General features: G+C 41.8%; 1 protein-coding gene across 1 annotated transcript in view; it reads left to right on the top strand.

Moving 5' to 3' along the window:
• MGAM (maltase-glucoamylase) overlaps positions 1-27,335 on the top strand; it is a 242,917-nt gene that overhangs the window by 19,131 nt on the left and 196,451 nt on the right. The window contains exons 5-10 of the mRNA XM_088452310.1: positions 3,335-3,489; positions 6,177-6,348; positions 15,528-15,627; positions 17,059-17,171; positions 22,459-22,584; positions 24,716-24,847. Coding sequence (XP_088308436.1) covers positions 3,335-3,489; positions 6,177-6,348; positions 15,528-15,627; positions 17,059-17,171; positions 22,459-22,584; positions 24,716-24,847 — 798 coding nt within the window. The remainder of the gene's footprint in view (positions 1-3,334; positions 3,490-6,176; positions 6,349-15,527; positions 15,628-17,058; positions 17,172-22,458; positions 22,585-24,715; positions 24,848-27,335) is intronic.

The following is a 27,335-nucleotide window of genomic DNA, read 5'->3' as shown; positions in this document are numbered from 1 at the left end:
GTTAATGGCTTTGTCTAGACATAATAAAAATCTCATATACTCCCCTTAAATTATCTTAAACTTAAACCTGAAAGCTAACAAAGAGTGCGGGATGGAAATCCAAACTGTAAAGAGGAAGAGACCTCCCCCAACCAATCCATTTAATCACATCTATAATTCCTACTCCCTTGCATCCCATATGCAGCCTGTCCATCTATCAAAGTGCACTCTTTCACACATACAAGCAATCAGACTATGACATTTCTCCCCCAACATGCGTGCTTATGTGCTGTTGGCAGGAGTGTATCCAGAACTTTGTGGGCTACATAGCAACATTTGAAATTGCCCTGCCCAAATGTTTCTAGAGAGACACTTCTCTCTGCAGTGGTTATTCATTTTGTGCCCCATAATAGTCCCTTCATTAATTTTATGCCCAGTAGTAGTGCCCTATTTTATGTTGTGCCCCATAGTATTGGACTAAACAACAGAGTGGCCCATTTATTATTGTGAGACATTGTAGTGCCACCAGTTCACATTATGCCCCAAGCCATTTTATGCCACACAGAGCCGGTATTTTAGATTATGCCACACAGTGCCCCAGTTTACATTATGAGACATATTTTCCCAAATACATATTATTCCACATTGTGGTGCCCCATGCTCACATTATACCACATTATAGTGCCTACAGTTCATACTATGCCACATGACAGCACCAACAATTCATAGTGTGCCACATTACAGTGCCCCAGTGCATATTATGTCACACTGTAGTGCCCCCAGTTCATACAGTGCAATAAAACAGTGTCCCACTTCATATTATGTCACATTACAGTGCCCCCCAGTTCATATTATGCCACATTACAATGCTCCCCATTCATATTCTGCCGCACTAAAATGCCTCCAGTTCTTCAGTTCTTATTGCATCACATTGCAGTGCCTCAGTTCATACTATGCCACACTACAGTACCTTCATGTTAATGTGATGCCACCTTACAGTACTCTCAGTTCAGATTATGCCACACTACAATTCTTCCTGTATATTATAACATTCACTACACACACATAATTTTACCATTATAACATCCATTACTCACACCATTCAATTAAATGTCACTCCTTTAGACAGCCTTATTCTAAGTCTGCTAAGAGATTATGGGGTCTATTTAAAGAAATATTAAATATGTAATGTTAAATATGTTCAATAGAAATCTGACAATTATTTTATAATTCGAGGGCAGACCAAGCACTAATGGTCTGTCCCGACACGCTCTTTATTAATGAACATCTGACATCTTTCACATTTGCGAAAGAAGTCACTAACATTACTGCACAGGTGCCGATGTTGCCCCACTGCAGTGCCACATGTGACGAACCTCATGTGATATCGCATGGAGGGCTGCTCAGTGGATTGTGGGAGAAAGCTGGAATAGATCATTCTCTTCCCTGCTTCTGTATCACTAGCAGGTGAGTACACATAATGCCATCTACAACGTTATGGTCGGGGCGGTAGAGAGCCGGCCCGGGCCCAATTCTATGGTATGCATGGCCTAAAGGCAGGAGGCATGGCCATGCCCCCATAGAAAAAATATAAAAAACCTTATTTGCAGCACCACAAATTGGTGCTGTGTGCTGGGGAGGGGGCACTCTGAACGCAAATCCACCCAGCGCAAATCCAAGGGGGGCAAGATCAGTGTGATCGCTTCCCCCCATAGGCAGAGGAGAGGAGAGTGCTGCTTCTGCTCAGCAGCAGTGAGCAGACTCCCTGATCTCCTAATGCAGCCTAGCATACTGCACCCCTGCACACAGCAGCATGTGCTGGGGTGCTGACTGGTAAGAGTGAGAGGGTCGGTGGCAGACCCGGGCTCTCACTGGGCCTTTCCAACAGGCTTGGGTAATTAATACCCGCTCCCCCTCTTGGTGCCCTTGGTTATGTTTTCAACAATAGTGTTGCAATGCAATACTATTGTTTCTTTTTGAAATTGTGGAAGAATCTGGACCCCATTATCACCTATGGTGCCAGTACTCACAATCTGTGTACTGTGCAACAGCAGTGAAATTACTTAGCCACTGTTTCATCACTTTTTAAATGTAAGAACCTTCTCTCCTGCTGTAAAGGAAGAGAAAAGCTCTTTATTTCTCTTATAAAATTAACTACGATGAGTGAAATGTATCAAACCTTCTAAATAGAGGAGAAGTGGACAAGTGGTGAAATTGCCCATAGCAACCAATCAGCTTCTACATTTCATTTTATAGATTGTACTTTGTAAATGCTAACTACAGTACAGTAGAAGCTGATTGGTTGCTATGGGCAAATTGAAAACTTGTCAACTTCTCCACACTTTAGAAAGTTTGATAAATTTTCTCCTATGTCCCATTAATCTCTTATCCCACCATATTTGCCGATGGCAACACTTCAAGTGTGCCATCTCTATTGGTGCTTTTGAAGCAGGCCCACCACTACATGGCCTTTCAGAAGAGTTTATAGTGAGTGTAAAGATCGGGGAGGAGTGCGCGCAGACCAACTATCTCCTACCTGATGGGGATACTTCTTAATGAGGGAAATTCCACTTTGAGTGTAGTTCTTCTTAATTTCAACACATGGTCTCTTTTTGTTACAGCCCTAATCTTGGAGGTCAGTACCTGTAACCAGCTCACTTTACAAAGCTGTAATCAAGGAGAAGTCTACTCAATGCAACAATGCAATGGTCACTGATTAGCTCAGCTGTGACTGTGAGGGTGAAATGGAAGTAGAAGAGATGGATCATATCAATGTGGGGCTTACTGAGAGGGAGAGACAGAGACTTTCATCTACATGAGAGTGGGCAAATCAGAGACGCCAAATCCAGTTGCCTAGTGGGAAACTCTAGCATCTTGGTAGACAATTATGTAACCAGTACAGATGAGACAGAGATGGCAACCCTAATTTTCCAGGCCCCATGGCAAAAGCACCCCATGCCTCCACTATAGCTACACCACTGGCTATCAGGCTAAAAAATCTCCTCATTTTATTTCCATATTCTAGTGTAAAGCACCCACATAAGAATAAACCTTGCCTAAATACCAATATAATACAACCATGTTTTGTGAGGGTTCCTCTAGTTGTGGAGCTGGCTCTGTCCCAATTGAGGTCTGTGGCTTCTCGTAAGATAAAACTGGACACCCATGATGCACAACACTTGCCTGTTTCCACCACCCTCTGCCTTGTTCTTGTTTTGGAATTGGATTTGTGATTAGCTTTTAAACAAGTCTGTTTTATTTAAGTCTGTAACCCAATAAATTGTAATATGTAATAAGTTTCAGGATTCATGTTTACTTTTAAACAATAATCTCTTGTAATTTTCTTCCATTATAGATCACAGACCATATGAAAAAAAGATTTGAAGTCCCTCATGAGCATGTAAAAAGTTTTACTGGAACAGCAGAACCAAACCCAAATTATGATGTTGAATTGGTAGAGAAGCCTTTTGGCATTAAGGTTGTGAGGAAAACACCCGATGTCAGAGTCCTGTAAGCAACATATAAATATATATGTATACATTTTTTTACATATCTTTTTACAGTTATATAAGTGTACATTAACAGTCATCTATGCCTCAATAATATTAACAGTTGATCATTCTAATTTCAGTAGACAAATAGCACAAAACAGATTTTGGTTTTATAATTTTTTATTAAATAAAAACTAATTCATCATGAAAAACTGAGGATGAAGCTATTGTGAATATATACTGAGTTGTTTTAGATGACTGAGGAAGTGGTTTATATACCATAAATATGCAGCATTCTAAGTAACTGTATCTCCAGGGGTGTATCTTGGGGTCCGAGCGCCCCTGGCAAACTAAGGGACTGGCGCCCCCCTCCAATGACTGCTTCTACTTGAAAAAATAAAATAACACACACTGGGGGTAGTTTAATTCAGACACCTGTAGAAATAATGAGAATATTTTTTTTCTCTTTTTAATATATATATATATATATATATACTGTATGTATATACATATATATATATATATATATATATCTTTTACAGAACTTACTCTATTGCAAACCACTATTTACCAATGCCAAAATACACAGGAAAAGCTTGAAAACATAGCATCAAAAACAAGCATGCATTATGGGTAAAATTATTTACATATATTCAAGTTGGACTGTACACTGCATTATGCTTTTTTAACTCTGCCATATAATTCACTGATAAAACCGCCCACATGGGTCAATTACTATCTCACACACAATAATAAAAACAGCCCATAAGGATTATATCTTAATCCTGACACCTGAGTATCCACAATCTATAAAGATCATGGTCAATTCCCCATACTGAGGAAAAGATAAATGTATTAGTACTTACAGTGGGGGTAGTTCAACTTACATGCCTGTAGAAATAGGGAGACAGACTATATACATATGCATACATACACTTTTTTTTTAATATATATATATATATATATTTATATTTTTTCAGTTATAACACTTACTACATACAAGCACTGTTTATTAATTTCTATATGTCAACAACACAGGAAAAGAGGGCATCAATAACAAACAAGGTGCATTGTGGGCAAGATAATTTGCATATATGCAATTTATCTTGCGAATAGAGCATTGTGGTTGATGTGGTGCTTACACTCTTTTCCTGCAAGGTTGACATATGGGAATTAGTGAGTGGTGATTGGTATGTAGTGGGTATTGTGGGAGAAGAGATATATTAGAAAAAAAAATAAAAAAAAATTAGTCTCTCTGATCATTTGTTAATTAAGTCGGGTGGCAACATCGCCCCCCCTCGGCCGGAGGCCCTGGCGAGGGCCATCCAGGCCAATAGGGTTGCCACCCCTCAGCCGGAGCCCCTGGCGAGGGCCATCCAGGCCAATAGGAAGATACGCCCCTGTGTATCTCATCTTTAATGAGGGAGAATATCAAACTTTCTATAAAGGACAAGTGGGAAGCAACCTATCAGCTTCTAGTTATCTTTTATCTAGTACGTCAGTGACAGTCCAATGTCAGCCCTGGGGCTGTATGCAGTCCCTCATGCCATCACTTGCAACCCTCAGCTCCTTCCTGCTTTGTTGTTATAGTACATTTGTTTGTTATACATTTTAGTGCTTGTTAAAAGGACCAATTGACAGGGCCGTAACTAGGTATTTGAAGGCCCCATAGCAAAAGTTTTTTTTAATAGATATGTGCTGTCCACTGTTTTTTTGTTTTGGTTTTTGCAAAACCATCCTCAAATTTTATAGTTTTGGAAAAAAAACACCCTCAAGTGTTTTTGTATGGATTTGGATTTCATTTTGGATTTCATTAAAATTTATAAAAATTAAAGATGCGCACAGACCGCCATGTTTTAGTTTTGGTTTTGGAAAAGCCACCCTCAAATGTTATAATATTAGTTTTGACATAACTACCCTTAAGTGGTTTGGTTCAGTTTCCGGTTTCTTTAAAAATGATAAAAACAGGTAAAATCATGTAATTTGGGCTTGGTTACATGCAATCCAAAACCAGAGATTCAGTTTTTAAATCTGAAGTTACAGCAGACTCAAGCTGGCACTCGGTTCAACTCAGAACCTGAAAAAATTATTCAAGCTGAGAATCAATTTGGAACCCTATATTTCGGATGTGTTCGGTTTTTAGCAAAACCGAATCGCATATCTTTGATATTATTACATATAGGTGTGTATTTTATTGATTACATTTATTAATGTATCTTACTACTGAGATTAAGGGTCTGTGTTAGAGAGCTGTCCGATGCTGCCTTTGAAGGTATGAAGTTGCCTATCACTGTAGTACACCCTATAATATGAAGCTTAATGGCTGCTATTGGTACAGTGTTTTCTCCATCTGTCCTCAGAAGACTTGATCTCCTGCGCTGTGTTTAGAGCTGCACTTTTATTCTCTGTAAAGAACTATTTGGTGCCATTAGTATGGAATAAACTCTGTAGCCCGTAAAGGTTTTGTGCCTTTTAAACTGTGTTTATTTCTGTATGATGCATCAGAATTTCTTTTGAATTAACGGAATTCTAATATGTTATTTCTTTTTTAAAAATATAATTGAATAGTGCTATAACAATATTGTAAAAGCCATTTTATATTAGATCAACATTTATGTGCTTTAGCTTTATGTATGATGAAGTTGATATCCTTCTATAGTTTTAAATACAAGTCTGTAACATAATGTATTTATTCTGCTTCACTAGATTTGACACTACCATAGGACCACTTCTGTATGCTGACCAGTTCTTACAACTGTCCATTAAACTACCTAGTAGCTATATATATGGCTTGGGGGAACAAGTTCACAAGCAGTATAAACATGATACATACTGGAAAAGGTGGCCTATATTTACCAGAGACTGGTTTCCCAATGGAGTAAGTACTTGTTATTATAATCCCTTATTTAATGATTACAAGCTCATTACACACTGTATTTACAGTATATCAGGTTGACATGTAAGTAGCTTGCAGTTAGTAATTATAAGCAAAGCCATATACCTTTAGTGAGTCTGCAAATGTGCTGCTTGCAATAAGCAATTATAAGTAAGTCTAAGAAGGGCTTACTGTACCTTAAAGCTTGAGAAACTATTATAGGATGAATTATAGATATCTAATTAGTGCATATTGTAATTAATACACTAAAGTTTAGAGAAATACTTCTGTAAGCTTAATTAAATAAAATGGATCATGCAGATGTTTATGTAATTTAGGATTAGCCAACGTTTCAGTTGTATAATGAAAGTTTGGCTTCCGAAATCATACCTTTATTTCAATAACAAAACTAATTATCCAGTGTACCCCTGACCTACAGTAATATAGACAATAAAGCATGTTCACTAAAAGGAAAGCATGATGTTACATAATACATTTTTGGGTATACATATTTTAAAATAAGCTCTATACAAGGGCATGTGTGAGAGACTGGTAGCTGCCCAGGCTTACTGAGGAGACATAATCACCCCCAAGCTAGTATCCTGTATGCCCTCTTCATTGTGTGCATATTCTGCAGAGGGTCCCAGTAATCACATCAGGGCACAGTATACAGTTAATAATAACATTCAGATTTAAGAACAATAAAGAAAGACTGAATGTATTGAACATTATCTGATTTAAGAATTCACAAAGACATAAAAACTGGATGATGTCATAGCAAGATGTTAATTGAAGGGTAGTATACAGTACTGTAATGTGAGCTGTGGATTTGTCACCGACAAACAGAATAGTTATCAATTTTGTGTTTTAAAAAAATATTTAGGAGAATACAGCCTATGAGTGCCCAGTATAAGAACAGTCATATCGCCAAAAGTGTAAAGACAAGAACAGGTAGACTTTTATATATATGGTATGAGAGAATGGACACTAAACTGAAACATTACACAAGTTGCATCGCAGACGCAGAAAAAAGCTGCTCACAGTGTACTAAAGATGCTTGTCTGTGACTTTAACTGCACTGGAATATTTATAACACACGTACAAAGTCGCAGATGAAGCACAGAACTTGAGAGAAAAATGTGGCAGCTCGCATCTGAGCCCTTTTACACAGATTCAGAGATATATGTAATAGCCTGTAGAGTACCGTGTAAGACTGCCTGATGTTTTAAAGTAGCAGTCATTTAAAAGGCAAAATCAACCTGGTTTAGCCTTTTAAATGACTGCTACTTTAAAACATCAGGCAGTCTTGCACGGAACTCACCGATACCTGCAGTCCACAGGCTATTCCATTTACCCCTCAGACTCCGTCACACACCGATGTTCAAATGCTCTAGTGGTCAGTGTATGCTAGAAATGTAATTCCGTCACTTCCAGCTATTTCAATTATGCGAATAGGACACACATTTTGAGCAAAAAATATGGAGACCAGTTACACTGAGAGCGGCTTTTTGGTGTGAATAACCCACAATATAAAAGGACACAAGAACAGTTTTTTTCAGTCAAAATACTGTGACACCTACTGTATGACATGGAGCCCACTATTGACACAACTTGCTGTCATCTGGTTGCTGAAAAACTATTCCAACTATTTTCACAAAATTATCATTCCAAATTAAAGATTTTCCAATGGAACAAAATGGGAATTTTCCTATGTATAAGTATAAAAATGTTTTTATCACTCAGTCACTTTATCTAAAACATGCTTTTACCTCTATACAGAGTAGGTTAACACAATTAGAGTCTGTAGAGGCATATTTATTAATAATTGTGGTACTGTATGCCCCCAAAATTAGAATTCATTATCTACTCATATCATGGCAAAAAATAATATTTTTTTTTAGAGATGTGCGCTGGCCCTCATGTTTTGGTTTTGGATTTGGATCTGTATCTCTTTCGGGGTTTTGGATCTGGATTTAGTTTTGCAAAACCGCCCCTTGCGTGTTTTGGTTTTGAATCTGTATTTTCTTAAAAAAAAACAGCTAAAATCACATAATTTGGGCCTTTTCTTGTTCCTACAGTTTTATTAACCTTAATAACATTTATTTTCAGTAATTTCCAGTCAATTTTGACCACTTCACAGCTCACAATACTGTTCACCAACATAGGCCAAATGCTGGCTGGCTAAACTAAGCAACAACAGAGCAGAGGCACAAACACACTGCAGTTATCTCTGTTTACAAACGTTTTGCAAATTAGTTGTGTATTAGCAATAACCAATCAAACTAACTCACAAGTACATTCAATAGAAAACAATACAACACAGAAATTTACTAAAAATCGTGAATGGACTATTCTTGTTCAAAACAAGTAGTCATAGTTAACAAGCAGCAAACAAAAAACTCCTAAACCATGTGTAAATAGCAACAGCAGACATGAATGCCCCTACACAAGTGCACATGCCCCCAGCACATGCCTATTCTCAGTGCCCAGTCTGTATTTCTCTCCTGGGGGTGCTGGGCCAAAATCTCCCCAACCATAAAAACAGCATTCCATACATGCGGGTCAAAAACAGTGCGGGTCAGATACAGTGCAGAGCACAGTTGGTTGGATACAGTGCGGGTCAGATACAGTGCCGGTCGGATGCAGTGCAGGTAGGATAAAGTGCAGGTCAGATACAGTGTGGGTTGGATACAGTGCAGGTAGGATACAGTGCAGGTCAGATACAGTGTGGGTAGGATACAGTGCAGGTAGGATACAGTGCGGGTCAGATACAGTGCGGGCCAGATATAGTGCGGGTCTGATATAGTGCAGGATATAGTGTGGGTTGGAAACAGTGCAGGCCGGATACAGTGCAGTATACAGTGTGGGTTGGATACAGTGTGGGTTGGATACAGTGCAGGTTGGATACAGTGCAGGTCTGAAATAGTGTGGGATACAGTGTGGGTTGGATACATTGCAGGGCAGATTCAGTGTGGTATACATTGTGGGCAGGATAGAGTGGAGATTGGATACAGTGCGGGGTACAGTCTGATGCAGTCAGGGCCGGATTAAGGCTATAGGGGGCCCGGGGCACATCAAACAGAGGGCCCTATTACAGAGGTAGGCAGATTAATTATCTCTCTCTCACTCTCTCCCTAATATGTATTTTGTTACCATATAATGTGTGTGTGTGGGTGTATGTTCTGCCGTATATGCTCCCAAATGGTATTACTATACCCCTCACCCCACATAGTGAGCCTGATTCCGAGGTGGGTGCAGCTATGGTTACCAACGGGGGACGCATATTGGAATTGCACGGAGATCTATGCTATTTCAATAGGTGTTCCTGGGCGGGGACGTAAATGGCGATGGGCGTGTTGGTGTCGGGCGCAGTTTCACTGGCACCGCTGCAGACATTCTGAGCAACCATAAGGTTGCTCTAATGTCTGATGGTGCAGTTGATGTTCAATTGATGGTGCGTCTTCATGTGGGCATTGGCGGATTTGTTTTGCGGCCGGTGGGTGTCTCAATAAGGTGCCTACCGACCGCGGCATTAGCATCAAGCTGCTACTGCAAATCCATCCACCTCTGAATCAGGCCCAGTATTACTACACCCCCACCTCATCACCCAGATGGCAATAATATACCACCCATAATATTACTGCACCCCACCACCCAGAAGGCAGTAATATCCCCCCATAATATTACTGCACCACCACCCAGATGCCAGTAATGTACCCCCCATAATATATCTGCACTCCCACCCCACCACCCAGATGGTAGTAATATACTCCCCATAATATTAATACACCCCCCATCCCATTAACAGTACCCCCACAGATAACATTAATGCACCCCACCCCCAGACTGTATTAATATACACCATACACCTTCTCATACACTGTACTTACCTCAGCAGGAAGATCATGGTGTCCTGGTCTCAGCAGACTGTCACTGCAGAGCTCGGAGGAGGAGAGAGACAGGCTGCCCTACACAGACAGGGGACACGAGGGAGAGAAGAGGACTGGGTGGTGGGTGGAGACTAGGGGAGGAGAAGGCTAAACACAGGGTAGAGTGGGGGAAAGGGACGGGGCTTAACGGAGGCAAAGGGGCGGAGTCTCAGCCGGGAGGCCTCAGGGAAGAAAGAGGCTTCCTTACTGCAGCGCACTCACAGCCCTGCATAGTTTACTGCATACAGGGCCAGGACTGGCAATACAAATCCCGGTACACTGATATCTCTGGGGGACCCTCCCTCCCAATCATCTCTTACCTCCTCTCCCCCCTCAACCCGACCCCTGTGGATGGCTTAAAAAAAAAAAAAAAGATATAGAATATATATATATATATATATATACACACACACACACACAGGAATATCGTGGGCGGCACTCAAAGGACTTCAATATTTGAATAGTAAAACAGGAGACAGTACTCCAAGCGTAGCTTAACGTTTCAGTTGCTTTATCAACTTTCATCTGACGAAAGTTGATAAAGCAACTGAAACGTTAAGCTACGCTTGGAGTAGTGTCTCCTGTTTTACTATTCAAATATTGAAGTCCTTTGAGTGCCGCCCACGATATTCCTGTATACACCTGAGTTGTGTACTTGCGTCACTGCCCGGGAGGGATGGCACCAGGGCCAGCTGTCTTTGAACGGAATTGAGTGCCGGTATTGTGGAACTGTATATATATATGTGTGTATGTGTATATATATGTGTATGTGCATATATGTATGTGTGTGTGTGAATAGATAGATATATATATATATATGAGTATATGTGTGTGCATATATATATATATATATATATATACACACACATATACACACACACACATTATATATATATATACACATACATAGATATATATACACACACACATACATAGATTATATATATATATATATATATATATATATATAAACACACATACATATACACACACACACATAGATATATATATAAACACACATACATATACACACTCATATATATATATATATATATATACACATACATACAGACACACACATGCATTATATATATACATGCATGCATACATACACACACACTCATATATACATACACACTATATATATATATATATATATATATATATATACACACACACATATACATACACACATATATATGTACACACACACATACATACATACATACATACATACATACATACACACACACACACACACACACACACACACAACATCCACTCTGCTTATACTCATTTTTATATAGTATATAATTGGAAGTAGCAGCAAAAGGAAAAATAAGCTGACTTACTTACCAAACTGTCTGTTGGTTGCTGCGTTGCCAGTGGAACTGCAAGGGAGGGTGTTTGTTTTGTAGTGGGAGAGGTGGTGGTGCTGCAGGCCTGCAGTTGCTGTGCTGTATCTGACAGTACACGCGGGAGCCAGTTACTTTGTGCTCCCTGCCCTGGCTGGGGAGTCGGACTGCAGTCCCAGTGTTGCTCTTCTCAGGCCGCGACAGCAGGGAAGAGCCGGTGCCTGGAGGGAGCAGCGTGATGACGTCGCGCGTCACACGCCAGTCATAAGCCCAGGCCAGTACAAGACTGCCGGACCAGACCAAGTGACAGCGGTAAGGGGGGTGTTGGGCGGCTTAATATTTTTTTTATTTTTGCCTATTTGGATGGGCAGATGGACCATTCAGTGTCTAAATAACTATTATGTTGGAGCCGACCACAAAGTTTTCTACAGGTCCAGGGGGGCCCCTTGTGAGAGGGGGGCCCGGGGTTACTTGCCCCCTTTGCCCCCCCCTTAATCCGGCTCTGGATGCAGTTACAGGGCATGTCTAATACAGTGCAGTTTATAGTGAAGGTCGGATACAGTGTGGGTTGGATACAGTGCGAGATACATTGTGGGTTGGATACAGTGCAGGTCGGATATAGTGTTGGATACAGTGTGGGATACTGTGCAGGTCGTGTACAGTGCAGCTCGGATACATTGTGGGTTGGCTATACCAATAGTGCACTCACTGTGACAGTGGTGTAGGCAGTGCGGGGATGCTGGCGGTGTCATCAGTGCGAGAATGCCAGTAGTGTCATCAGTGCGAGGGTCCTGGTGGTGTTAGCAGTGTGGGGGTGTCAGTGGTGTCCTCACTGTGGGAGTGTCGGCAGTGTCGACAGTGCAGGGGGGTCTGATGGTGTCCTCAGTAAGGGGAGTGGTAGTGCAGGGGTGCTGGCACTGTCCTTAGTGGAGGGTGCCAGCAGGGTGTCAGCAGAGCGGGTGCCAGCGGTGTCCTCAGTGTATGGGAGCTGGCGGTGTCGGCAGTGCAGGGGTACCAGCGGTGTCTTCAGTATTGGGGTGCTGGTGGTGTTAGCAGTGCGGTAGTGCCAGCGGTGTTTTCAGTGTTGGCGTGCCAGCGATGTTCTCAGTGTGGGGGTGCTGGTGGTGTCCTCAGTATGTGGGGGGTAATGTCCTCAGTGCAGGGTGTCAGCGGTATCAGCAGAGTGGAGGTGCCAGCTGTGTCCTCAGTGTGGGAGTGCTGGCAGTGTCTACAGTGCATTGGTGCCAGCAGTGTCCTCACTGTGGGGGTGCTGGTGGTGTCAGCAGTACGGGGGTGCCAGCAGCATCGGCAGTGTGGGGTGCTGATGGTGTCATCAGTACACGGGGGGCAGTGTCCTCAGTACATGGGGCCAGCAGTATCAGCAAAACGGGGTTGCCAGGGGTAAACTCAGAGCAAGGGTGCTGGTGGTGTCGGCAGTGTGGGGGTGTCAGCGGTGTCCTCAGTGTGGGGGTGCCGGCAGTGTCGGCAGTGTGGGAATGCTGACGGTGTCCTCAGTATGAGGGGCGGCAGTGACCACAGTGCAGGGTTCCAGTGGTGTCAGCAGAGTGGGGGTGCCAGCCATATCCTCAGTGTCAGCAGTGTGCCAGTGCGGGGATGCTGGTACTGCTCTCAGTGCATGGGTGCGGTGGTGTCCTCAGAACATGGGTGCCGGCAGTGTCGGAAGTGTGGGGGTGCCAGCAGTGACAGCAGTGTGATGGTGCTGATGGTGTTCTCACTATGGGGGCAGCAGTGCTGGATGCTGGCAGTATCCTCAGTGGAGGGTGCCGGTGGTGTCACAATGCGGGTGCCAGCAGTGTTGGCAGTGATGTCAGTGTGGGGGATGGTAGGCATCTCCTTCTTTTTCCTGTGCCCATTGAAGTCTATTGGCAAGCACTTATTGGCTGAGAGCTGTGACAGACAGCTCTCTCAGCCAATCAGCGGCAAGCCCATTGACTTCAATGGGACTTTGAAAGTGGCCAGTCGAGGCAAAACCTCGAGATCCAACAGTGGGATCTCAAGGTTTTGCATTGAATAGGGATCCAGGAGGGCAGGGAGAACTGAGCTGTCTCTCGGATCCCATCGGATCCCTGAAGTTCAGGTGGGCTCGGTTCTCTGAGAACTGGGCCCGCTCATCTCTAATTTTTTGGGGGGATATATATGAGCATTAGTGCCAGAACAGAGCTCCCCTGGCAATGAGTAAAAAGTAAAGTGATTGCTAATACAATCAATTACTTCACAGATCACATCTGGCTTCGCAATTGCACACATGCTACCATCTAATCACCTATGCAAAAGTCTTGCTATGGCATCAAGATCACCTCCAGCCCACCAGAGAGTGGTCACAAGATCCCTTTCCATCAGGGCTGCTCCAATGACTTATGTGGGTTAATGAAACCTGAAAATTTAAAGTGAAGATTTTCGTGTCGATTGGAAAGCTGGAGAAATCTATGACATTTCCTGTTTCTATGTTACATTGGGTGACAACTTGATTCTGTCCGCTTGAAGTGTGGTCAGCTACAGTATCTTCTGCATCTCGTTAGCACCAGGCACATGTCACAAACACTTGCATACATCCAACTTTCACACATGTTGTAAACCATTAATTTGATGTGCAACATATAGCATTTATTAAACTTTATTAAATTTCAAACATCTCTCCAGTACAGCCAAAATAACTCCCGGCCCACATACTCATAATAAAAAAACAAAATTTGCTGAGACATGATCACAAAAGCTTAACTTGTGCCCGAATGACAAAGAAAACACCAATATTATAAATAGGGTATTTGCAAAGAGGTAATGACTAGTGGTTCACTATTGCCTGTGACTGTCATCATTGTACATTATTTGCATATGTACCTGTCAAACTTTCTGAGACATATAATTTTTTGTCCCAGTTTGCGCAAATTCGCAGTTTGCACAAACACACCCTTAATGTACTTGCCCGCATTAGAAAACCACCATCATGTCATGTTTTGCCCATCCAGAGAGTTCTAAGTGGCAGAGTCATGCAAATATACATGTGTGCATATGAGTATGCACACTGTTCTGGGCTCACTGCTCTACGTTACTCCAACTGGCATAATACTCATACTGTATCAGGCACATAATGAGCATAAAGTCAAGATTTGAGGTGAAACAGGCAGTTGCAGAAGAACCGTATTTATAAATGTACAGTTTACAGTCTATAATTAGATCTGGGATGATGATGGTCAGCTACTTCTGCTTTAGGTTGTAGTTGCTTAAATTTGCAGCCAAACATGTAATATTTTGTAGACAAAGGCCGAATAAGGCAAACATACAGTGGAACAGTTTTAGAAATGCAATCTCATCACCTGCCACCCCTAGGCACAGGCTTAATGTTGAATACTGTGGTCCTGTTAATGTGTAATTGCCTCTCTCTCTTAGCACTTGCTATATGTCCCTGCCTCCCTCATTTGAAATCATTTGTGTTCTATCATATTTTAAAAATGCTCTCCAAAAGATCCAGGAAAACTGGTGCATTTGGGGGCGGGGCTAATGCCAACTTCATCATCAAGCTCCTGGACCACCCACTTAAATAGTGAAGTGAGCAGATCCAGGAGAGGCCTACTCTCTGAGGAGTCTGGGAGCACTCACCAAAATGCTGGAGTCTCCCAGATATTTTGGGAGAGTAGGCAAGTACAGTATGGCCCTTTATCACTGTCAGCTCCACCTCAGAGCTGAAAATGGTCTTTGCTGCATCTTTCTGTCAGTGCTATGGAATTATCACATTTGTTACCATGGGAGCAGTTATCTGTTTCCTGAAGAATCTTATTCTAAAGTATTGCATAGTAGAAGTGATGTAGCAAAGAATTATATTTTTGCACAGAATAAAATATTGCCCCGTATGACACTACTAATGTTATTTTTTCTATAGGATGGAAATAACTTATATGGTGCACAGACATTTTTCTTGTGTTTGGAAGATGAAAAGGGATCATCCTTTGGTGTTTTTTTAATGAATAGCAATGCGATGGGCAAGTATTTATGTTTTAATTCTGCTGGAAAATTGTTTTACAATCTGCTTAAATACACGCTACAAATATAATATAAAAAGTTTAGCAACTTTAATCTGTGCTTGATTGTGGTTATGCAATACTTTTTCTGTTATATTGTTTGTTCTATTATATTTGTCCTTGTATCACTCTACAGACTCTTTGTGACACCTTATACTGTAAATAAAATATAATAATAATCATACTGCTGTTCATCAAATGCTTCTTGTAGAGCTAAAGCCCTCCAGTATTTTTTGCTACATGTATCGAATAATTGGAGGAATTCCTGATTTTTATGTCTTTGTTGCTAATACTCCAGTATTTTACCTGCATGCAAAAGCCCCCCATTGCAACCTGGTTTAATGTTTACTGTGTTTTCAACACAGTAACATTAACAATAATTAGAAAATTAAGTATATTATTTAAATCAAAATTTCTATATTTTAGATTCTGCTTGGCCTGCAGTGTACATTTTGCAGAAATATTTAACATTTATTCAATATTGTAAAATCAATATTTTAAGAGGTATTGTACCTAATTATCAGTGCTTTGTATCTTATTTCCTATATCATCTCCTCCAAGCCAATGCATTAGCCCTATAAATTCCTCTTGTTTCCGTCTGTGGCTGGTCGATACAGCTTTGAAATTTTCAAGTGGTGGTAAAGCAAGTCAGTAAAAAATTCTTATGATTCTTGGCTCTTTAAACTCTTGAGAATTCTTCAAAACAATACCCAGCACTCCAATCCTGATGTTGGAGAAATAGACTCTAAGATTAGTAACAGGTGGACTACTGTATGTATAGTTTTGTTTTTTACTCTTCAAGAATTTTTCTTTTATTCATTAAAATATTATCTCTTTCATTCATACTGTAGCTTTACTGTTGCCATATTTTACTTTTTTTTGCCTATGCTTACTAACTAAAATATCCCATGGGTGTTGTGTCATAGTTATTTATCTATAAAGCTGCAGCTGCTTTTCAATGAGTATGACCACAAAATTTTAGGCGTCACTAATATTATGTGTAAAACACGCTGGGCTTTGCACTATTAGTGCATTTCAATTTTGAGGTAAAATATTCCACTTCGTAATTATAACCTACTGTATAGTTTAACAAAGAGCTAATTTTTAACCTAATGTGTATAACAGTCATACAATCTCATGGGTCTATTTACTAAGCCTTCAATGGAGATAAAGTGAACAGAGATAAAGTACCAGCCAATCAGTTCCTAACTGCCATGTCACAGTTCCTAACTGCCATGTTTGAAAAATGACAGGAGCTGGTTGGTTGGTACTTTATATACGTTCACTTTATCTCCAGCCAAGGTTTAGCAAACAGTATGTTGATTGTTTCTCATTATATTTGAAAAATCTTAACACTGGCATTTAGTCATTGTTAATAATTTATTTTTACAGAAGTGATAATTCAACCTGCCCCGGCAGTTACGTATCGAACAATTGGTGGAATTCTGGACTTTTATGTCTTTGTTGGTAATACTCCAGAAGAAGTGGTAATGGAATACTTAGAGGTAACCTTTGTTTTATGAGCTCCCACAGATTATAGAAAACTGTTGCTACAGTAGATTCTGTATGTACAAAATTCACATTAAAAACAGTGAGTAAAAATACTTCCAGGTTCCAGTGGCAAGTGCAGGATTTCTAGAGGAGGGTTTTCAATTACTTGATTTTAGAGCAAGTGTGGCCAGCCCACGAAGAGGGCATAAGTAGCACTTTACAAGCTCTATACTGCATCAAGCAAAGTGCAGTTGATGTTATAAATCAGACAGGGTCAGCGATCACAGTAAGCTGTTAGATGCGGCATTAGGACCAGCCCATCAAATTTGAGTGTTTTTTTTTCTTTCTGGATGTAAGCACCATCCCACAATCCACTTTGGGATAAATTTACTAAGATTCGTGTTGGTCCCAATTTGATCCGTTTTTAAACATTAATAGCATCGATCAAAAACGTCTGTTTTTCTCACACAAAAAAATCGTGAATTTACTAAGCTCCTGTGTTGGTCAGGATAGTGTCGTCTGATGTGGTATTTGATCAATGCTGTCCATGTTAAAGCCCTGAGTTTACTGCCCGAGTTTTCCTCCTGAGCAAGCAGCCTGCACGTATCAGTGGAATATGTGCAGGCTGCTTGTGTGTGTTAGTGTAATGTAATGGGTTAAGAGTAAAGAAAAAAATATGTAGGGCCCACCCCAGTGTTAGACAGACAGTGTGAAAAGGTGCCAGCCAATCAGCTGCCAACTACCATCTCACAGGCTGTGTTTGGAAAATGACAGTTGGGAGCTGATTGGCTGGCACCTTATCACTTTATCACTTTTCACTCTGTCTCGTAACACTGTTTACTAAATAGACCCCAAAACCAGCCCTGGGCTGGTTCCTAAAAATACGTGGCAAAAATGAGTAGGGTCCCCCCGTATTTTAGGAACCAGCACCTGGCTGCTGGCCAGTCCTGGTTTTAAAAATAGGTGATAAATGTGTAGGGTTCCCCCTATATTTAAAACCAGCAATGGACCAAAAACTGACCGGAGTGTAATACCACAGCCAGGGGACATTAGCATCGGGTCTCCCCAGCCAAAGCATTATCACTCCAAGCCAGTCAACCCAAGCCTGGGATCTCAGGGGAGGTGAGGACCCCCCCAATAAAGGGGTCCCCCCTCTCCCAAGCACCCCAGGCTTGGTCTGAAGCCCGGGGCTCTTCCCCGCACCACTGGGCTGTGGGTACGGGGGTAATAATGGTGTAAAAATAGAGAAACTATTGTATTTTACAGTGGAACTACAGGTGCCAGCATGCCTGCCCTTTGGCACTTGTGGAGCTAGAAGTGCCAGCAGGAGGTCGGCACCTGTACCCCCATTGTAAAATAAAGTTAGAAAACCACAACAATCACACCGTGTCAAGTACAACTTTATTACATACAACTACCTACCCCACTCACACATACTTACCTGCTGCCAGCTGTTCTGTCCCCTTCTCCAGTAGAATTCCAATGGGAGTACCTGGATAAAAAATCCTATTCTCACCTCTATCCTCGCGCTGATCTCCATACCATCCACGACACTTTGCAAAACAAAAAAAAAGAATACCCGTTCCAATCACCCGATTTTCCTGTGTTGGTAACAAACGAGATTTTCACCCGATATTGCTATCTCGAAGCAACACGAATCTTAGTAAAATTACCCCTTTGTCTCATTATAAAGTGGATAGTGTATGTAATATAGGTTAAGTCTCCCATAATCCAAAATGCTTGGGACCAGGGGTAATTTGGATATCAGAATATTCCGTATTTTAGAATATTTGCATAAAATAATAAAATATCTTGGGAATGGGACCCAAATCTAAACACAGAATGCATTTGTGTGTTATATACACCTTATACACACAGCCTGCTTACACTATAATTTTAATCATTTTGTGCATCAGAAAAAGTTTGTGTACATACATGAAATTCATTTATGTTTCATATACACCTTATACACACAGCCTGAAGGTTATTTTATACTATATTTTTAATAATTTGTGCTTTAATCAAAGTTTGTGTACATTGAACCATCAGAAAGCAATGGTTTCACTTTCTCAGTCATGCTAAAAATATTCTGTATTTCTGAATATTTGGATATGGGAGACTCAACCGGTACAGTATTAATATTTAACACTGTAGATGGTCTATAGTGGATGTAGTCATAATGTCGACACCACAATGTTGATTGTTGACATGTTAACATTGAACATGTTAACATATGCAGAATGTTATCATGTGAAATGTCAATATTCTGCAAAGACAGACAGCGGAGGGTTAGTGTTAGGCTGCCGAAAGGGGATGTATAGTAAGGCACTTGGAGGAGGGTTAAAGTCAGGCTATGGGAGGGGAGGTTAGGGATAGGCACTAGGACAGGGTGAGGGTTAGGCACTAGGGGGAGGGTTAGGGGTTAGGATTCGCAATACTCACCAGCAGAAGTCACGAAGGATCTGCTAAAAGTCATCAGGATGTTACCACCAGACCCAGTAGAGACTACTGGAGCTGCTGGATCCAACACACCAGGTAAGTCATCATTAGACCACCAGGGACATTTTGACGACATTCTAATAATTTCGACATGATGATTGTCAACATGATCAATGTCAACATGCCCAGCATGTAAACATTACAACATTGTCAACTTACGCATGTTGACATGATGAATCTCGACAAAATATGCCACACCCGGTCTATAGTAGTGTTTCCCAAACTCAGTCCTTAGGGACTGCTAACAGTGTATATTTTATAGAACTCCTAGTTGGTATACAGATGTAGTCATTACTGACTCACATATTTAAAAAAATACAAAGGTGGTGCTAATTATTTTAATTGTGATACTGAGGAGATCTGTAAAACATGCACTATTAGGGCTCACTGAAGGGCGATTTGGGAAACACTCATCTATAGTATAGGTTCCAGGGGAGAGTGTCTAAAATTTTTAATTTTGTATTAAACACATTTATTACAAATTGATAACTTCAAAATATGACCAAACATCCCATAATAAATTTATATCTATTAAATAAAACTCACCAGTGATGAAAGTTACATAATCGTGGCTGCGGCACTACATGCACATCATACCTAACGTGCAAGGCGTACACTCTGACTCCCAGTATGCACATCATGCAAGTTAAGGTGCCCATCCACTAGGAGATTAACCCTAGCGATTGAGCGATAATGACCATTGTTATTACTCAATCGCTTGGTAATCGGCCGCAAATCGGGCAGTAAAATGTTAAAAACGACCAGCAATGCTTTGCGCCCCCTGGTCGTTTTTAACATCTATCATCGACCGAACATGACGGTCAACCTGACGACCGCCGTCAGGTTGCCATGTTCGTGGATGATTGATCTGCATACACTGAATGTCTGAAAGATCAGTGTATGCACTTCACCCGGGAAGCAATCGGGAAGCCGACTGCCTAAATACCGGCAGCCGGCTTCCCGACTGTCATTTCCCGGCAAGGGTGAAATGCCAGGCGTCTAGATGTAGACGCCCGCATTTCCCCGATGCCGGGAGACCGGCGCCCAGCATCACAATCGTACTGATGCCGGGCGCCGCGAGCGGACAGCCGTGGGGGGGGGAGGGTTAGGTTTAGGGCTCCCGGGGGTGACTTAGGGTTAGGCACCCCCCCGGGAGGGTTAGGGTAAGGCTAGGGGGTGGGAGGGTTAGGGTTAGGCACCCCCGGGGGGGACTTAGGGTTAGGCACCCCCCCGGGGGACTTAGGTTTAGGCAGCGGGGAAGGGTTAGGCACTTAGAGGGGGGATTAGGGTTAGGCACTTGGGGGTGAAGTTAGGGTTAGGCACCCCTAAGGAGGGTTAGGGTTAGGGGGGTTAGGTTAGTCTATACTTACCTATCCACGTTCGGGATTTCCAGCGCTGTCGGGCTTTCCGCTGCTTCGAACTCTGCTCCTGTTGGGCTGCCGCTGATGGGAATTGAACCATTTATACCCATTTCATACCCATTCCCTTCACCCCTAGGGGGACGACGGCGCGATTACTATGTCGTAATCGTGCCATCATCCCCGCATCTAGATGTGGATAGGCAGCATTACTGTAGGTGTTACATGCATATGTGTGCTGCAGTCGTGATAATGGGACAGAAGATGACCAAGAAAAGGGGTATGTTTAATGAGAGGGGCTGGGGAGGGGTTGGTGCACAGCAGAGCAGGGGCAATTGAGGTACTAAAACTCAACAGAATAATAGAGTAAATTCAGGGGATGAAAGGACTGTGTAAAACTTCTCTACCACTGTTTAAAAGTTGGCAATGCTGCCCCTCCAACATTACCAATGCTCCAGGTGTGAAAGAAAGAAGAACCACACACCCCATCTCCACCCCTTACTGACTTTTCCTATGTGGTTGGGTTATGGAAATTTAAAATGGTGAACTTTTTTCCAAGGGTAAAAAGTAGAAATTATTTCCATCATGTGCTGTTGCTTAGTCAGGATTTATAGTAGCTGCTAATGATTCTCTGTGTATGATCTGTTGTAATTAAAAAAATGGTGTGCAAAAGAAATCCTGCTTGTCTACCGCATAATTGCAAGCCAGACAACCTAATACAGAGATCCAGTAAACAGTGGTCTTATATACAGTAGCAATGTAAAGTAGTCTTAGTACTTTCTCTACTCCTACTTAACCATTTCCACCCATTACCGGTTAAGGTATTGCTCTTGTTCTTAGCATGTTTGTGATTCACCCAGCTCACATGCATATTTTGCCTGCCATTGTCCAGGTCTTGGATTGTGACTTATTACTCTGTCTGTACTTTTACCTGAACCCAGATTGTTATTTGACTACTCTCACTTGCAGTCAGCCCTGAAACTTTCTTGTTTTAATAATATGGTTGATAGCTGCCTCCTTTGAATGTAGCTCAGTCTTATTTTGCTCAGTCTTATTTTGTTAGCGGCCATTTTGGTAGCTGCTTGCTCTGACTATGCTTGCATTAATTCTGTGGTAACATATTGCTGTGCTGTCACACTGTATGCTGATCTGCTAATATTGCTACGGTATCAGCCTCATATATATTTGTTATATGCACCAGTGTCCTGTTAACTTTTCATTACCTTGTACATAAGTCCTGGATGCAACTGAGTACCGGTAAGCACATACAGTAGTGTTCTATGGCAAAAGAGGTATCCAGTGCTCAGTCTATAGGTTTACACTGAAGCTGTATATAGTCACTACAATTATAAATCAATATTTTAATCTTATAATAAATTGTGAAGTCATTTTTATTAGTCATCCCTATAAACTAATGTACATATATATATCTTTTTTGTGCTAGTTTATTGGAAAACCATACATGCCGGCATACTGGACTCTTGGCTTTCATCTAAGCCGGTGGGGATATAAAACTCTCAATGACGTGAAAGAGGTGGTGGACAGAAACAGAGCCATTAATATACCATATGTAAGTAAAACAAGGACACATACACCTCGATGTATGCACACACATGCAGACATGCACAGACTCACACATGGATTTCATTGGTCACATTTGCCTCTTTGGGTCTGTACCATTTTCCGTACATTCTACAGAGGTCTAAGGATGGACATTAGTGGCTTGAAATCATTGATGGGGAATTATCAATGGTTTGGACCACTGCTATGAGGAATGTCAAGCTGTGACCTATCAGGGAAGTGTGATGGGGATAAGAGGGCCACCAGAGGATGTAGCTAAGCTTCATGCCTCTGGTGCTGAAAAATAAATTGCCACATGACAGTCATAAATGGTGGAGGACAATTGGATCTCCACCATCAATGACAAAACCAATGATCATTGATGGCAAACCATCGATGGTCAATGGCCATCCCTGCAGAACTCTCTGGAATCAGTATCCATGGGGTATAATAAGCATATATTATATTCATGCATTTGTTATTCATAAAAAATTATGAAGGATTTTGTAGGAAAAGCAGCACATTGTACAGGAAACAAAGCAAAACAAAACAAAATAAATGAATAAGGTATCCATTGATTTATTGTAACTAACCATAATAACACACTTTAACCTAACTTATCACTCTAAAAATAAAGACACAGACACCACTGCATTGTCTCAGCTTTATTAATTGAATGACTAAATTTTAATTCAAAAAGGGTGGCAGAGAAGACGCTACCAAACAACTTGACACAAATAAATTTATCAAAGATGGGGGTGACTAAAATGCACCCCCTCCCCTTTATATAGGCGCAACATTTGCTGTGCAAGACTCACCACTCTTTACTGTTGCACAGTACAGACGCTTCCGCTAAGAAAGGCACCCACTGTTCCACCGCATGGGTAGGACACACCCGCTATCCTTCAAAATCCATGTGTGGCTGCTGGTTAGTATCGTATTTTCACATTGCTGCGCCTCATTGTATTGTAAATGATTAGTAATGACAGACACACAAAAACATAGCAAACCTTTGGGCAAGAGGGAGGGAGGGGCTTTCAAACTAAAAAGAGGCAGGACTAAATCAAACCCACCTGATACTCTTCCAGGTCAAAATAAACCAATCAAAAGACAAAACCAAAGCTAAATTATAAAGCAACCGGTTACTAATACTAGCCAATCACAAAAAATTGAGGACTCTAATATAGCCTCATGCTTAGACAGCAGAAAACAATGTTTTAATATGATGAGCCAAGTATAAATTTGCTGCAATGCAGTTATGTAAAAGTAGGCCGGGGCAATACCTTTCAATAAATACAGACAAGCAACCATAAATACCAGGGCCATAGGGAGGGTGGTGCGGCCGGTGCCTCCGCACAGGGCGGAATCCTCCAGCGGCACCGGCCGTACACACTTCCCGGTGCCAGAGGACTGCAGGAAGAGACCTGCGGCAGTGGTGCACAACGTACAAGAACGTCGGCACAGGATCCCGCCCGCCCTCCACCCCCTGGAAGGAAAAGTAAGCGCTCAGTGGGATGAGGGGGCGGAGAGGGAGCGCGAGGGGCGGCAGTGCTGTACAGGGCGCACTGCCGTCCAGATATGGCGCTGATAAATACATACACATAGCACATGGGTATTATCTGTTTCTTAAGAACTACATGATATTACATTTTCTATGGTAGGAATGATTACTAGCACTTATACTTGGCTTAAAAGGTACTTGAATTTTGCAAAAATGTGGCACAAAAATTCATCATAGGTTGCAATATTATATTGGTGTGCTGAACATTTTTATTTGTTATTGTTTTAAAAATGCCCTTATTGTATTTATTTTGGCAATGTTCAATGTTTACGGAATATTTGTTAAGTTAACTACAATAACAGTAACAACAAAAGTGAGGACCCTTAGTCATGTGCATACATTACAGTAGTGACCATATGAGGTCACACACAAAAATAGACAAAATATAATCATTTTGAATTTTATACTGTATAATGCTTTATTATGTTTTAAAGCAATAGTAAAGGATACGTCAGGTATAACAATTTATTAAATGTTTACCCTATGATATCTTACACTGATCAATGTACTGTAATTGTATAAAAGTGAGTCAAATCATTGCTACATTTTTTATAAACATACATATTTCACTATTTTTTAGGATGTACAATTTACTGACATTGACTACATGGAAAATAAAAAAGATTTCACCTATGACAGAGAAACTTATACAGATCTTCCTCAATTTGCTGATGATTTACATGCCAATGGCCAGAAATATATAATCATTTTGGTAAGTTTAAAATAGAATAATTTGAACATTAAAATAAGTGCTGTAACCTGAGTTCAAGTTTATTTTGTTCTACTGTAAATGGCTAATGGTATGGCTATACCATAGTCCTCCACTGATGTTAATACTAGACTTAGCGATACTTGTTCATATTAAAATAGGTTATTATTTTTGATATCCCTTAGCAATTGTAATAAACTATAACAATCCAATGTGTTGGTTCTAATTTTGGCATACAATGCTTCCGGCTCTCTTAGTGGGTCTACTTATCACTGGCTCCCAGATTTATAGATGTGTCCTTATACACCTAGCCACAATATGCCATGCGGCATGAAATGCCTGTCGTGAGTGAGCCATCAAGTCCTGTGCAACTCGGTTTGCGCTGATGATCTTTTTCTGTGTCTTAGGGGTCTATTTACTAAGCAGTGTTAGGAGACAGAGTGAAAAGTGATTAGTCAGTGATAAGGTGCCAGCCAATCAGCTCCCAACTGCCATCTCACAGGCTGTGTTTGAAAAATGACAGTTGGGAGCTGATTGGCTTGCACCTTATCACAGACTTATCACTTTTAACTCTGTCTCCTAACACTGCTTAGTAACTAGACCCCTGTGTCACAAACGGGAGTTAGTGCGGAAAAAAAGCAGCAGCCGCTACATGGTGGCACTTCGTATACAGTTTCAGACTCATTCGTACACAAATACAGTATAATTGTCACATATCATATCAAATTAAAGTTGAGCTTATTTCCCATTCGCAAGGACCTGGAAGTGACATGAGTAAGGGCGGAAGTACGATTCCATGCCCATAAGATCCACCTAGAGAAGAAACTTGTCCCCTCGTGGGCCTGCTGCGCTCGCCAAGCTTCGGGCTCGTTGGCTTGCTTCGCTTGCTACAAGACTATATTGTCCACGTGGATGGTAGGGAATGACGTTGGATAGCAGCTGATGACGTCAGGGTCCTCTCAGTGAAGGGCTTCCAGACACTACCATCAAATTAATCAGTGCAGTCCTATGAAGTGGATTGTTGCATCCATTTGTGACTAAGTTGCATATTTGGGCAAGCAAAAGATGCAAAAGTGATGCTCTGAGCAAGCTAAGTCGCATGGGACCTGGTGCGCTGAGAAGGGCTGTTAGGCACTATTGCAGTGATAGTGTATGAGCACACTTCTGTAATTGATATACAGCCTTTATGTTTTTGTGTTTGTTAGCCTGTTTGCATGATAATCGCCTACTCTCCCGGACTGCACGTGATCCCGACGTCAGAGTAGGCCACCCTCCTGCATCCTTCTAAAGTGGGCATGGCAGCAGGGTCAGATTAAACCTTAAGCCTACCCCTCTTGTCAGCACCCCCACCCTGACTGTGCCCGCTGTGTGTGCCTCCTTCCCCCGCACCTCTATGAGGCATTTGCAGCAGCACAGGTCATACCTGCACTCCTGCAGCAGGGTCAGACTCCGGAGCCTTCTCTTGGGCAGTGCGGGGACCAATTCTGCTCATCTCCAGCCATCAGCAGCTCTCCCAGATACAGGTCTCTCAGCAGTAGTGAAGCATCTGTTGCAGCCACGAGCTGGCTGGCAATCTTTGGCCTGGGTGGCAGATGCAATTAAGTATCCCTGACTTTTCTATCAGCACATTACAATGGGAAATCGTCCGTGGTCTGTCTAATATGAATGTGACTTCAACAGCCAATTAAATAAATGAAAAAATGTTAGAACTACAACACCTATCAAACCCATCTGACAAAGGAGAGACCATTCTAGTAATCCTATGAAATATACAGAGCACTATAGTGACTGATATACTATACATGGATCATTCTATTGACCGATATACACTACAGAGAACATTCTAGTGACCGGTATACACTACAGAAACCATTCTATTGGCTGGTAAACAACACAGCAACCATTCTAGTGACTGGTATAAAATGCAGAGACCATTCTAGTGACCGGTATAAACTACAGGGACCATTCTAATGACTGGTATAAACTACAGGGACCATTCTAGTGACTGGATAACACTACAGGGACCATTCTAGAGACTAGTAAACAATGCAGGAGCATTCTAGTATCCGGTATACAGGTATGTAGTCAGGAAGCCAGCGGTCGAAATGCCGACCACCGGCTCCCAACTGTGAAATCCCGGCATGGGACTAATAATAGGCATCTAAATACTGATACTTATCATCAGCCCCATGCCGGAATCCCGACGCCCGGCATACTGAACGTAGGTAAGCCGGGCATCGGGACCTGTTAGCCGCAGGGGGGGTTTAGGATCAGGCACTCCCCCCGGGAGGGTGGCGATCAGGCTAAGGGAAAGGGGGGTTAGAGTTAGGCAACCCCAGGGTGAGGTTAGGGTTAGGCACCCCCCAGGAGGGTTAGGTTTAGGGAGCGGGGAGGTGGGGTTAGGTTTAGGCACCCCTGGGGGGAGGTTATGGTTAGGCACTAGGGGGGAGGTTAGGCGCCCCTAAGGGAGGGTTAGGGTTGGGGGGGCAAG

This window comes from Taudactylus pleione, unplaced genomic scaffold, assembly GCF_031769625.1.
Source record: "Taudactylus pleione unplaced genomic scaffold, aTauple2 ptg000037l, whole genome shotgun sequence".
Lineage (NCBI taxonomy): Eukaryota > Metazoa > Chordata > Amphibia > Anura > Myobatrachidae > Taudactylus > Taudactylus pleione.
This window is presented reverse-complemented; position numbering and strand designations above follow the sequence as displayed.